This window comes from Coregonus lavaretus (assembly GCF_964263955.1).
Source record: "Coregonus lavaretus genome assembly, chromosome: 5".
Classification (NCBI taxonomy): Eukaryota; Metazoa; Chordata; class Actinopteri; order Salmoniformes; family Salmonidae; genus Coregonus; species Coregonus lavaretus.
In genome coordinates, this window is record NC_139992.1 from 74812247 (window position 1) to 74826305 (window position 14059).

Consider the following 14059-nt stretch of genomic DNA (forward strand, 5'->3'; position numbering starts at 1 on the left):
ATAGTATTTTTGTTCTGTTTTCAGATTTGAATAGCAGAGAAGTAGAGGAAGATTTATTTGGCTCTAACTTTTTGGGTAAGTTTTTGGGAAAGTGGTCAAAGTAGCTGATGTGTCATAAGTTACATTGTTCACAGTGAATAGAATAGAATGTTGGGAGTCATGATGTCACAATGTGCCCTTTAGAATGCTGAGTAAATTCCATGAAAGTGGATGGAGGACAAAAAGAAAGACAAAAAGCTTAATAGTTTAAAAAGTATAAAAGCTATTAAAAGGTTGTCTACAAGCACACTGGTCCTGACCGCTCTGCTCGTTTTGAAGTCTGAATGACGTTTCGAGCTTAAATGGTGTAAGAGGAGTAGCGTTCCAAATAATGATAATAATAATATAAAGTCAGAAGTATGACGAAGATTTAAACTGGGACGTTTACTGTCGCAAGTCCCATTAATGATCAACTTGTGTTCTGGACTTGGAGCATAACAATGGGAAAAGAACATCGCACTTCAATCACGGTTCTTGGATCAGAAACGTTTTACAGATTACACTACAAACTTGGATGTATGTGTAAAATTCCTTTATTATGTGGAACGTGCAATTTCTTGCAATTATGGTTGTATTATTTTTATTTATACAAGTTTATAGGGTATTCTACATTCTTAGTTTTGAATTACGCAAACTAATGTGTTTATAGTATTGTTCAATTTTAAGCATGTTCATTATTTGTATTGACCAATTATCACACACTTACAGACTTTCACTGTGTTACTTCTATATGCTATTCAGGGCTCTATTCAATCTGTATCACTGAAGCCAATATATATGCAGCGTTTAGCGTGAATGCAGTCTCCGCTAACACGGAAACATTGCCTTTAAAGTTCAATCACGCTGTTACGCTGGACTGTAATTTGATTTGTTATTCTAATTCGTTAATTTTTTATTTAACCGGCAGTGTTGTTTTTGGACGCATGAATCACGATGTGAGTCATGTGTCCAAAGGGGGAATTACCAGTCCCCTGGGGCCCTTTGGTAAATATGCAAATTGTTTTGTTCACATGCCTGCCTGTAAAAGGAAAAAATATATGTTGGTAATCGTTGACAGTTAATCCAAGTGGATTGAAGTTTTCCCCGGGTCAAACACTTTCTTACAAATAGCTAGTAATGTCGCTGTACTACAGAATGTATCAGATTGTTGGGTTTGTGGATTGTTACCAGATAGTGCCAAGACTATGCCATGTGGACCAAAGCAGATAACCTTAGACAAAGAGCTTGACTGGGTAAAGGATAAGGTGTTTTATATGAAGATGTGTATTGTTTGTTTTGGTCTTGCTTCAATACAAATCTCACCAGATTGGGTCTGCTGGATCGGGATTTCTCCCTAAGGATTAGCCCTCTAACTCCCTGACCCTGTAACTCTGCGGTGAGCTCGCCAAGATGATAGGGGAGTATAAGCCAATTTGCAAAAATGGTTTCAACTGTGTGTTGTTATTCTCTTTGACATTTGCCTTAGACATTTGTATTAAGAATATTGGTAGAAGTAATAATTTGTCATACAGTGAATCAGAAATGCCCTAAACTAAACTGTTGTTCTGGTCTGTCCTCTCAAGGTTATGGCGAAGTTGACCATAAATGCTATCTAGATGCATAGAAGGGATAATTCGTCCGAGAACAGTGTCAGCCTCCCCCCGTCTAACCAGCTGAAGTGATGGCGACAAAGGTGTTCACTATGGTCCTTCATCACTTCTACCTGAAACCGGAGTCCGAGCCAGCAACCTGTGCACAGCATCCAGTCGAAGCTATCAACTGCCTTTTCTCTCATGCCTTTTCTCTCAGGAGTGCGACATGAGTCCACGTGGAGTGAGCATGGAGAGAGATCCCGTTCAAACTTCTCTCATGGTGCTGGTGTACTGGTCGGAAAATGGACAAGACATAATGGACGTTAAAGGATGGTGGCGGCTCAGGTGAGAGATTCGTCTGCTTGGGAAAATCAGAATTATTCCCCAGATATTGAAATCGGGACATTATCAAGGGCCATCTACTTTGAACATGTGCCATTGGGAGGACGAACTGAAACAATATCTGAAGAAGAAAATGAAGAAACTCCAGAAGAATGAGGGCCGGGAATGAGAGGGGTGGTCAACTGTGCGCGTAATTGAGTTAGGCTTGTCCAAAATTGTTTATTTGGGGTATCAGGTTGATATGGAGGTCTGCACACTGCGAAATGTATAGTAATTTAGACAAAAAATGCATTGAGATACCGATCTGTCATTAACACGTCACTCGTGACAAAAGCTCCAGCTGAAATGTCATTGCCAGAATCCATAAATTAAATTGTGTAATGAAGCATATGTGTAACTGTATGAAGCAAAGGTCTTAAGTTAAAACATTCTACTGCAATGGTTTTATAGGTAAGAGCTATGGAAACAATATGAGTCTACAGACCCATTGTGTGTATATTTTAGATTGTACAACCCAGAGTGAAGGGTTTGAAAGGATGAAGTGTCTGGTTTTATGTGTTGATTTCGCTTACTTTAATAGAAGTATAGAACCTTTTGATAGAAGCTATAATCGAATGCATACCGTAAAATGTTACGATAATTATCACAGAGTGATAAGAGGAGGGAATGTGAAGGAAAATTGTATGTTTGTGCTTTTCTAATAACCAATTCGACTGGGTTCATGCAAGTGACTGATTGATCGTGCCTGGTAGGAATCCTCACTATCAGTATAAGCAATTTGGCAGTACGCCCAGAACATTGTTTTGAGAACCGAAAGGGATATATCAGTTTCAAGGTCTCAGCTTGGAGAGAAGAAGCCTCGTGAGGTATTGGTCGGTCGATTGCATGAACCAAACGTTAATGATGAATTAAAATAATGAATAATGTAAATCATGCAAATATAACTTGTCTGTGTAAGCAGTATATAAGATAACTAACGGGACTGCCCCGACAGAGCTCCTGACAGACGTGTACTACTTGGTGCATTAAGTTTGTTGGAACCTCTCCAGCTTGCTGATAATAAAGAATGATTCGTTTAAGTTTGACTTGGAGTCCCTGGTGGTAATTTCCACAACACTCCTTATGGAATTGTCATGTTTGGCTTGACAATGACAATGGCGTAGGCAAAGCCACAAACAGATCTGGGACCAGGCTAGTATCAGAGAGGTCTGGCTGCTACATCCTTCAATGATAGCCTGTGATGTCATCATCTCCACATGGGGAAACTCTTTGTCTGGACCTACAGGGAGAACACAGCAACAGGTGAGGTGACACGTCTATAACTTCTTAGATATCTAGATCTACAAAAACACATTATAATCCGTCATTATATTCATGTCACAAGACTGAGAAAGGATGCTTAGTAATTAAGTTACTGTACACACTTCAGGGTGAATCTTTACATCCACTTACAGTGAGGGAAAAAAGTATTTGATCCCCTGCTGATTTTGTATGTTTGCCCACTGACAAAGACATGATCAGTCTATAATTTTAATGGTAGGTTTATTTGAACAGTGAGAGACAGAATAAATTGATTTGCATTTTAATGAGGGAAATAAGTATTTGACCCCTCTGCAAAACATGACTTAGTACTTGGTGGCAAAACCCTTGATGGCAATCACAGAGGTCAGACGTTTCTTGTAGTTGGCCACCAGGTTTGCACACATCTCAGGAGGGATTTTGTTTGCAGATCTTCTCCAAGTCATTAAGGTTTCGAGGCTGACGTTTGGCAACTCGAACCTTCAGCTCCCTCCACAGATTTTCTATGGGATTAAGGTCTGGAGACTGGCTAGGCCACTCCAGGACCTTAATGTGCTTCTTCTTGAGCCACTCCTTTGTTGCCTTGGCCGTGTGTTTTGGGTCATTGTCATGCTGGAACACCCATCCACGACCCATTTTCAATGCCCTGGCTGAGGGAAGGAGGTTCTCACCCAAGATTTGACGGTACATGGCCCCGTCCATCGTCCCTTTGATGCGGTGAAGTTGTCCTGTCCCTTTAGCAGAAAAACACCCCCAAAGCATAATGTTTCCACCTCCATGTTTGATGGTGGGGATGGTGTTCTTGGGGTCATAGGCAGCATTCCTCCTCCTCCAAACACGGCGAGTTGAGTTGATGGCAAAGAGCTCGATTTTGGTCTCATCTGACCACAACACTTTCACCGAGTTCTCCTCTGAATCATTCAGATGTTCATTGGCAAACTTCAGACGGCCCTGTATATGTGCTTTCTTGAGCAGGGGGACCTTGCGGGCGCTGCAGGATTTCAGTCCTTCACGGCGTAGTGTGTTACCAATTGTTTTCTTGGTGACTATGGTCCCAGCTGCCTTGAGATCATTGACAAGATCCTCCCGTGTAGTTCTGGGCTGATTCCTCACCGTTCTCATGATCATTGCAACTCCACGAGGTGAGATCTTGCATGGAGCCCCAGGCAGAGGGAGATTAACAGTTATTTTGTGTTTCTTCCATTTGCGAATAATCACACCAACTGTTGTCACCTTCTCACCAAGCTGCTTGGCGATGGTCTTGTAGCCCATTCCAGCCTTGTGTAGGTCTACAATCTTGTCCCTGACATCCTTGGAGAGCTCTTTGGTCTTGGCCATGGTGGAGAATTTGGAATCTGATTGATTGATTGCTTCTGTGGACAGGTGTCTTTTATACAGGTAACAAGCTGAGATTAGGAGCACTCCCTTTAAGAGTGTGCTCCTAATCTCAGCTACTTACCTGTATAAAAGACACCTGGGAGCCAGAAATCTTTCTGATTGAGAGGGGGTCAAATACTTATTTCCCTCATTAAAATGCAAATCAATTTATAACATTTTTGACATGCGTTTTTCTGGATTTCTTTGTTGTTATTCTGTCTCTCACTGTTCAATAAACCTACCATTAAAATTATACACTGATCATTTTTGTCAGTGGGCAAACTTACAAAATCAGCAGGGGATCAAATACTTTTTTCCCCTCACTGTAAGTTAAATTTTCACTTAGTCATGCATTACTGTCAATGGGAAACTAAGTGAAAAGTTGAGGTAAGCAAACGGCCCCCATGGTTTAACAACACCCCCCACCCCTCCCAATTTGCCAGTTACCCACTAATATGTATAAAAGGGGTATACCTGCAAATAAGTGGTAAATAAGGGGCTGTTTGAAAGAGGGTCATATAAACATTGCCTTGCATTCTTTACAGGTAACATACCACATTTTCTGTCTGAAATGGCTATAAGTGAAAATTTGAGGTAAGTGGGAATTATGATTCACCCATAAAAGAGAGAGGATATTTGCCTTGCAGTTTCCTGTTTCCTCTGTGCTGCTGATGCTCCACTGGATGGTAACGGTCATGTGACGTCTCCAGATGGGGTTCCGGTGTAGAAGGATGGTTCCAGACACCGTCTCTCCACCGAGCAGCGAGATCGGCCTGTCCAACATGAACAGAGTCTGCTTCCAGTGGGTTGGCCTGATGGAGGGAAGAGGGAGGGGCTGATATCACATTGGCTGTACTGATTGTGAAAGCTGTTAGGGCCCAGTGTCTACCTCCACTACTTACTCAGAGTAGGGGCCAGTGTCTAACGCCAATGTGGTTTTGTCTCTCTCCAGGCTCTGGAACTGAACTCTGAACCAGGAAGTGAACCCGTGGAACGTCCCGGCCTTTTCCACGACGAAGGTAAACTGGCCCCTCAGCTCCTAGACAGGTAACACGTTGACTTACATCAGTGTGTGTAAATTACATGTAATTATATTGTTTTACACCATGGCATTGTTGAATACTCCTTTCTGATTGGCTTGAAGGGCATTCTAGAGCGTGCATTATTTCCCTATAGCGCACTGTATATTTGTACGGTAGAAATCAATGGCTATAGTTCATTTCTACATGTTTTGTTTGAGCTGCTTTTGAAAGCAAAAGTCTAATTGAAAACAGTATTGGTATTGTTGAATTATATTTTCATAATACCAAGCTAGTTCTGATGGTTTGGTTAGCTATTATTATTATTATTATTACTAAACTAGCAAGTCTGTTTGTTTGGTTACCACAGCAACTACTGTAGCTGTCTAGTAAACTTGCTAGCTACTTCAGTGGATGTTGAACACATTTTTACCGGTAAATGAACACATTTCTATCTGCAAATGAACACATTTCTAGTGGCAAATGTGTTAAATTATATCCATGGTATAAAAGGGATAATCAACTCGGGGCTCTAAACATTCTCTGGAAAATAATGCAACTCCGTGGAAGTTCAGAACACACCTTCCACTTGGTTTATTATTTTCCATAGAATGCATAGCCCCTCGTTGATTATCCCTTACATATACACTCCGTATATGATCCAGTATCAGATCTGTGAGAAGCAGAAGTACTGTACCTCTAGATCTGTAACATGCAGCGTGAGCATGTCCAGAGTGATGACATCACAGGGGTTGGCCAGGCAGTCTTCAGGCTGGAGTAGGTGGCTGAACCTGGGCCTGGAGAAGAACTCTGACTGGGCCAGGGATCTGGAGGGCGGGGCCAGTCACATTAACTAACCACTCACAGCCTCTCAATATTGTTTAATGACAGACTTACCCGATTGGTTTGGTTGTTTAATTTGCACTGTAAAGACTGGAGAGTAGCTGACACAGCAATTTTAAGTTTGTTGTTTGACTTTACCATAGATGTTACGGTTACCACTTCTTCTTTTTTTAGTTTTTATATATTATTATTTAGTTTTACCCCTTTTTCTCCCCAATTTCGTGATATCCAATTGATCAGCTGGCGACCGAAGTCAGCGTGCATGCGCCTGGCTGCCACAAGAAGTCGCTAGAGCACGATGGGACAAGGACATCCCAGCCGGTCAAACCCTCCCCGGACGACGCTGGGCAATTGTGCGCCACCTCATGGGTCTCCCGGTCTCGGCCGGCTGCGACACAGCCCGGGATCGAACCCGGATCTGTAGTGACGCCTCTAGCACTGCGATGCAGTGCCATAGACCGCTGCTCCACTCGGGAGCCCCAATGCTTATCACTTCACACCAAACTACACCCTTGCCACCAAGAGAGAGCTTGCTAGACACAGATTAAGCCTAGTCCTGGACTAAAAAGCAAGTGCTTCTTAGTTCAGTATTTGTATAGGCTTAATCTATGTCTGGAAAAACGACCCCAAAAGTATTGTAGTTAAAACTTACTGTCCATAGTGTTGTCACTACTGTAGTTGCATCACTGTGACATCACACCTGACAGACAGTCTCACTACTGAAACCCTCCACATTGGAAATAAACAAACAGTTACATACACTCCTAGTTTACACCTGACTAACACCTCAGTACAACTCATGTCATTGAAAACAAATGACAAAACAGGCAAAAGCGTCATATGAAAAACAAACTAAGAATACTTATATAACAACTACAGCTCCATTAACTGATCACATCAAGGATTACATTGAGAGAACTCAAATGGACATGGTCAGTCAGACCCATAGAAATAGAATCATGATAATACAAAAATAATGAATTAGAATCACCATGGTCAGAGGCTCCAGGCCTGTTCTAGTGATTCTATTTCTATGGTCTGACCACTGGGGCTGAACCCCAGCTTTGGATCTTACTGGAGGGCAGTGAAGTCCAGTCCGTAGGGCTGCTCCCAGAAGCCCATCCTCTCTGTGTAGTAGTCCAGGGCCTGACAGGGGACCAGGCAGAGAGTGGCCCCAGAGGGCCACATCATCCCCCCCTCTCTCAGCCAGCGGTCCCGCGCCTGCAACACTGACTCCACCATGAACTCAAACTAGAGGAGAGGAGAGACAGTTATAATTTAAACACCTTAGGCAGAACAGGGTCGTATTCACTAGTAAGCATATGCGCCAAAACAGGGACGGACTACCTGAATTTATCCAATAAGATATGCTTGTTTTCATTTTCCGTTGCAAAATGTTTTGTTATGGTGGAGATCAGGAGATGGGAATCAAGAAGTTTCTCAATCACAGAAGTGTTTATGAAACAATGGTGTTAGTGGATTCAGAGGTTAAAACAATAACTCCTAGTCCTAGCAGCATACAGTTCCCTACCAGCAGACAGTTGCCCATCCACTCTGAGATCAGGATGTCTACTCTGCCTGGTAGCTCCAGCTCCTCAGCCCGACCCTGGAAGACTGTCACTACCTCCTCACAGCCGTTCTGCCTCACCAGGGTCTCAGTGTATTCTGCTATGGAGCTGGCCTCCACTGCATACACCTACAGAACAACACAACACAACACAAGACTTAATACACTTACAGGACAGAACAGGAGTTTCATACACCTACAGCACAAAAGTATGGCGTTTGAATGTACATTGTACACTAGATGGAGGTATAGGCATCGTAATATGAACACAAGGCTCAAAATAAAAGTTAACTGCTATCCGGCACTAAACATTAATTTAATAAAATATCTTAGACTTTTATCTGCGACATGAATAGTTACTGATTATAATAATATATATATATAATCTTGATATTCTTACAGCTTTGGGCTGGGCCAGGCGGGCACAGAAGAGGCTGATGACTCCGGTGCCACAGCCCAAATCCATAACCACCTTCCCCCTGAGGGGGGCGCTGTTGGTCAGGATCACCTGGCGGTACGCCTCTGTCCTCGCTCGGTCACTCAGCATCTCCAGTTGAAGCCTCTGGGTCAGCAGAAACAAAGACAACAATATCTGCAAATGTTGCATAGGCTGCCTCCCAAATGGCACCTGCTTCCCTATATAGTGCACTATAGGGAATTAGGGTGCCATTTGGGACACATCTGGGCCCTGGTCAAAAGTAGTGAACTATATATTTAAAAGGATGCCATTTGGGATGCAAACAATATCACTGTGTAGAAATTAATGTATTGTTAACTAGGAAGAGAGAGAGACAAGAAGAAAAACCAGTGTTCCATAGCTGCCAAAGTACTCTTCATCCTGCCAGGGGTCCTCTGAGGTGTCCTCCGCCACACCTTGTTTTAGGTAACTGTCCTCCACACCTTGTTTCAGGTAACTGGATGGAACATAGCCACAGAGGCCTCCTAGCTCCGCCCACCACCAGTCAGCTGACGTCTTAGTGTGGACCAGCATCCTGTCTCCAGCTCTGAAACTCAGCTGGGGTCAGAGGGGGTTAGGGTTAAGGTCAGCTGGGGTCAGAGGGGGTTAGGGTTAAGGTCAGCTGGGGTCAGAGACAGACATATACACATACTGTAGACATACAGCAGGGGTCAGAGACAGACATAGACATACAGTATAGACATACATACATGTATGCTAAGACATACAAAATATGATTGTTAATCTTTCTAGGCATACACATCATTGGTTCGGATGTGATGATCAAAGTATGAGGGGACTTCTCAGGCATTCTAGTGTAGTTACAGTGAGGGAAAAAAGTATTTGATCCCCTGCTGATTTTGTACGTTTGCCCACTGACAAAGAAATGATCAGTCTATAATTTTAATGGTAGGTTTATTTGAACAGTGAGAGACAGAATAACAACAACAAAATCCAGAAAAACGCATGTCAAAAATGTTATAAATTGATTTGCATTTTAATGAGGGAAATAAGTACACTGCTCAAAAAAATAAAGGGAACACTAAAATAACACATCCTAGATCTGAATGAATGAAATAATCTTATTAAATACTTTTTTTCTTTACATAGTTGAATGTGCTGACAACAAAATCACACAAAAATTATCAATGGAAATCAAATTGATCAACCCATGGAGGTCTGGATTTGGAGTCCCCCTCAAAATTAAAGTGGAAAACCACACTACAGGCTGATCCAACTTTGATGTAATGTCCTTAAAACAAGTCAAAATGAGGCTCAGTAGTGTGTGTGGCCTCCACGTGCCTGTATGACCTCCCTACAACACCTGGGCATGCTCCTGATGAGGTGGCGGATGGTCTCCTGAGGGATCTCCTCCCAGACCTGGACTAAAGCATCCGCCAACTCCTGGACAGTCTGTTGTGCAATGTGGCGTTGGTGGATGGAGCGAGACATGATGTCCCAGATGTGCTCAATTGGATTCAGGTCTGGGGAACGGGCGGGCCAGTCCATAGCATCAATGCCTTCCTCTTGCAGGAACTGCTGACACACTCCAGCCACATGAGGTCTAGCATTGTCTTGCATTAGGAGGAACCCAGGGCCAACCGCACCAGCATATGGTCTCACAAGGGGTCTGAGGATCTCATCTCGGTACCTAATGGCAGTCAGGCTACCTCTGGCGAGCACATGGAGGGCTGTGCGGCCCCCCAAAGAAATGCCACCCCACACCATGACTGACCCACCGCCAAACCGGTCATGCTGGAGGATGTTGCAGGCAGCAGAACGTTCTCCACGGCGTCTCCAGACTCTGTCACGTCTGTCACATGTGCTCAGTGTGAACCTGCTTTCATCTGTGTAGAGCACAGGGCGCCAGTGGCGAATTTGCCAATCTTGGTGTTCTCTGGCAAATGCCAAACGTCCTGCACGGTGTTGGGCTGTAAGCACAACCCCCACCTGTGGACGTCGGGCCCTCATACCACCCTCATGGAGTCTGTTTCTGACCGTTTGAGCAGACACATGCACATTTGTGGCCTGCTGGAGGTAATTTTGCAGGGCTCTGGCAGTGCTCCTCCTGCTCCTCCTTGCACAAAGGCGGAGGTAGCAGTCCTGCTGCTGGGTTGTTGCCCTCCTACGGCCTCCTCCACGTCTCCTGATGTACTGGCCTGTCTCCTGGTAGCGCCTCCATGCTCTGGACACTACGCTGACAGACACAGCAAACCTTCTTGCCACAGCTCGCATTGATGTGCCATCCTGGATGAGCTGCACTACCTGAGCCACTTGTGTGGGTTGTAGACTCCGTCTCAGGCTACCACTAGAGTGAAAGCACCGCCAGCATTCAAAAGTGACCAAAACATCAGCCAGGAAGCATAGGAACTGAGAAGTGGTCTGTGGTCACCACCTGCAAAACCAATCCTTTATTGGGGGTGTCTTGCTAATTGCCTAGAATTTCCACCTGTTGTCTATTCAATTTGCACAACAGCATGTGAAATTTATTGTCAATCAGTGTTGCTTACTAAGTGGACAGTTTGATTTCACAGAAGTGTGATTGACTTGGAGTTACATTGTGTTGTTTAAGTGTTCCCTTTATTTTTTTGAGCAGTGTATTTGACCCCCTCTCAATCAGAAAGATTTCTGGCTCCCAGGTGTCTTTTATACAGGTAACGAGCTGAGATTAGGAGCACATTCTTAAAGGGAGTAATCCTAATCTCAGTTTGTTACCTGTATAAAGGACACCTGTCCACAGAAGCAATCAATCAATCAGATTCCAAACTCTCCACCATGGCCAAGACCAAAGAGCTCTCCAAGGATGTCAGGGACAAGATAGTAGACCTACACAAGGCTGGAATGGGCTACAAGACCATCGCCAAGCAGGTTGTTGAGAAGGTGACAACAGTTGGTGCGATTATTCGCAAATGGAAGAAACACAAAATAACTGTCAATCTCCCTCGGCCTGGGGCTCCATGCAAGATCTCACCTCGTGGAGTTGCAATGATCATGAGAACGGTGAGGAATCAGCCCAGAACTACACGGGAGGATCTTGTCAATGATCTCAAGGCAGCTGGGACCATAGTCACCAAGAAAACAATTGGTAACACACTACGCCATGAAGGAATGAAATCCTGCAGCGCCCGCAAGGTCCCCCTGCTCAAGAAAGCACATATACATGCCCGTCTGAAGTTTGCCAATGAACATCTGAATTATTCGGAGGAGAACTGGGTGAAAGTGTTGTGGTCAGATGAGACCAAAATGGAGCTCTTTGGCATCAACTCAACTCGCCGTGTTTGGAGGAGGAGGAATGCTGCCTATGACCCCAAGAACACCATCCCCACCGTCAAACATGGAGGTGGAAACATTATGCTTTGGGGGTGTTTTTCTGCTAAGGGGACAGGACAACTTCACCGCATCAAAGGGACGATGGACGGGGCCACGTACCGTCAAATCTTGGGTGAGAACCTCCTTCCCTCAGCCAGGGCATTGAAAATGGGTCATGGATGGGTATTCCAGCATGACAATGACCCAAAACACACGGCCAAGGCAACAAAGGAGTGGCTCAAGAAGAAGCACATTAAGGTCCTGGAGTGGCCTAGCCAGTCTCCAGACCTTATTCCCATAGAAAATCTGTGGAGGGAGCTGAAGGTTCGAGTTGCCAAACGTCAGCCTCGAAACCTTAATGACTTGGAGAAGATCTGCAAAGAGGAGTGGGACAGAATCCCTCCTGAGATGTGTGCAAACCTGGTGGCCAACTACAAGAAACGTCTGACCTCTGTGATTGCCAACAAGGGTTTTGCCACCAAGTACTAAGTCATGTTTTGCAGAGGGGTCAAATAATTATTTCCCTCATTAAAATGCAAATCAATTTATAACATTTTTTACATGCGTTTTTCTGGATTTTGTTGTTGTTATTGGTGTGGGGTGGCATTTCTTTGGGGGGCCGCACAGCCCTCCATGTGCTCGCCAGAGGTAGCCTGACTGCCATTAGGTACCGAGATGAGATCCTCAGACCCCTTGTGAGACCATATGCTGGTGCGGTTGGCCCTGGGTTCCTCCTAATGCAAGACAATGCTAGACCTCATGTGGCTGGAGTGTGTCAGCAGTTCCTGCAAGAGGAAGGCATTGATGCTATGGACTGGCCCGCCCGTTCCCCAGACCTGAATCCAATTGAGCACATCTGGGACATCATGTCTCGCTCCATCCACCAACGCCACATTGCACCACAGACTGTCCAGGAGTTGGCGGATGCTTTAGTCCAGGTCTGGGAGGAGATCCCTCAGGAGACCATCCGCCACCTCATCAGGAGCATGCCCAGGTGTTGTAGGGAGGTCATACAGGCACGTGGAGGCCACACACACTACTGAGCCTCATTTTGACTTGTTTTAAGGACATTACATCAAAGTTGGATCAGCCTGTAGTGTGGTTTTCCACTTTAATTTTGAGGGGGACTCCAAATCCAGACCTCCATGGGTTGATAAATTTGATTTCCATTGATAATTTTTGTGTGATTTTGTTGTCAGCACATTCAACTATGTAAAGAAAAAAAGTATTTAATAAGATTATTTCATTCATTCAGATCTAGGATGTGTTATTTTAGTGTTCCCTTTATTTTTTTGAGCAGTGTACTTATTTCCCTCATTAAAATGCAAATCAATTTATAACATTTTTGAGATGCGTTTTTCTGGATTTTGTTGTTGTTATTCTGTCTCTCACTGTTCAAATAAACCTACCATTAAAATGATAGACTGATCATGTCTTTGTCAGTGGGCAAACGTACAAAATCAGCAGGGGATCAAATACTTTTTTCCCTCACTCTAGTATGGTCATTTAAAGCCACACCCTTAAAGAGTGGACCACCTACAAAAATTTTAACAATGGAGCAAATGCATCCCAATTATACTGGACAAAAATATAAACGCTAAATGCAACAATTCCAAAGATTTTACTGAGTCACAGTTCATATAAGGAAATCAGTCAATTGAAATGAATTAAAGTTTATCTCCAGACAGTCACCCACCTGGTAGCTGCCGCAGCTCGTGAAATCAGACAGTCCTATAAACTCCTCTGGTGGATTGGTGTCATCTTCATCCTCCTGATGCATCCTGATCGAATCATCAACTTTCTAAAACAATCAAAACTTCAGGCTGGAGGTTGTTTCCACAAACTTCTATAATAACTTAATGACTGACTATAGCTAAGTTCGTTTGCTAACCGTTAGCAAGTCTCGTGCAGACATATATTGGTACTGCGATCTAAAGGTAATAAAAAGCAGTATGATATTTCACCTTTTTATGTTAAGTTACTGTAGCCTACCACTCGACGAACAGCCAGCTGTGTTTATTTCCGGGTTCAGGCTTTCATGTAATGTACTTCTCTAATTGGCTACGTTCATGTGTTCGTTAGAAATAGGGGCGGGACCTACCTGAATTTGTCCAATCGTTTTGCTCCGATTGCTTCCGTGGAATATTTTCCAGTACACGGCACACTGACGTCACGCACAGATGCGCGCGACTCTTGGCGGCAGGAAGAAAGCCATCGCCACCTGCATCCATTCAAC

General features: G+C 44.0%; 1 protein-coding gene across 1 annotated transcript; it reads right to left on the reverse strand.

The window, feature by feature from the left end:
• Positions 1-556: 556 nt before the first annotated feature.
• On the reverse strand, positions 557-13817 carry prmt2 (protein arginine methyltransferase 2). The gene is made up of 9 exons (XM_084161147.1): positions 13520-13817; positions 8863-9072; positions 8458-8619; positions 8022-8186; positions 7566-7741; positions 6345-6474; positions 5531-5667; positions 5269-5440; positions 557-3231 (listed from the first exon to the last, which is right to left on the reverse strand). Exons 1-9 carry the CDS (start codon positions 13601-13603, stop codon positions 3199-3201), a joined length of 1269 nt encoding a protein of 422 aa, XP_084017273.1. The 5' UTR covers positions 13604-13817; the 3' UTR covers positions 557-3198.
• Positions 13818-14059: the final 242 nt, after the last annotated feature.

Coding starts and splice junctions, on each gene's coding strand:
- prmt2 (XM_084161147.1), bottom strand. CDS start 13,603: ATGCATCAGGAGGATGAAGATGACACCAATCCACCAGAGGAGTTTATA. Junction 8,187..8,457: donor GCCTGGCCCAGCCCAAAGCT/GTAAGAATATCA, acceptor GTTGTTCTGTAG/GTGTATGCAGTGGAGGCCAG. Junction 5,441..5,530: donor GACACTGGCCCCTACTCTGA/GTAAGTAGTGGA, acceptor TCCCTCCATCAG/GCCAACCCACTGGAAGCAGA.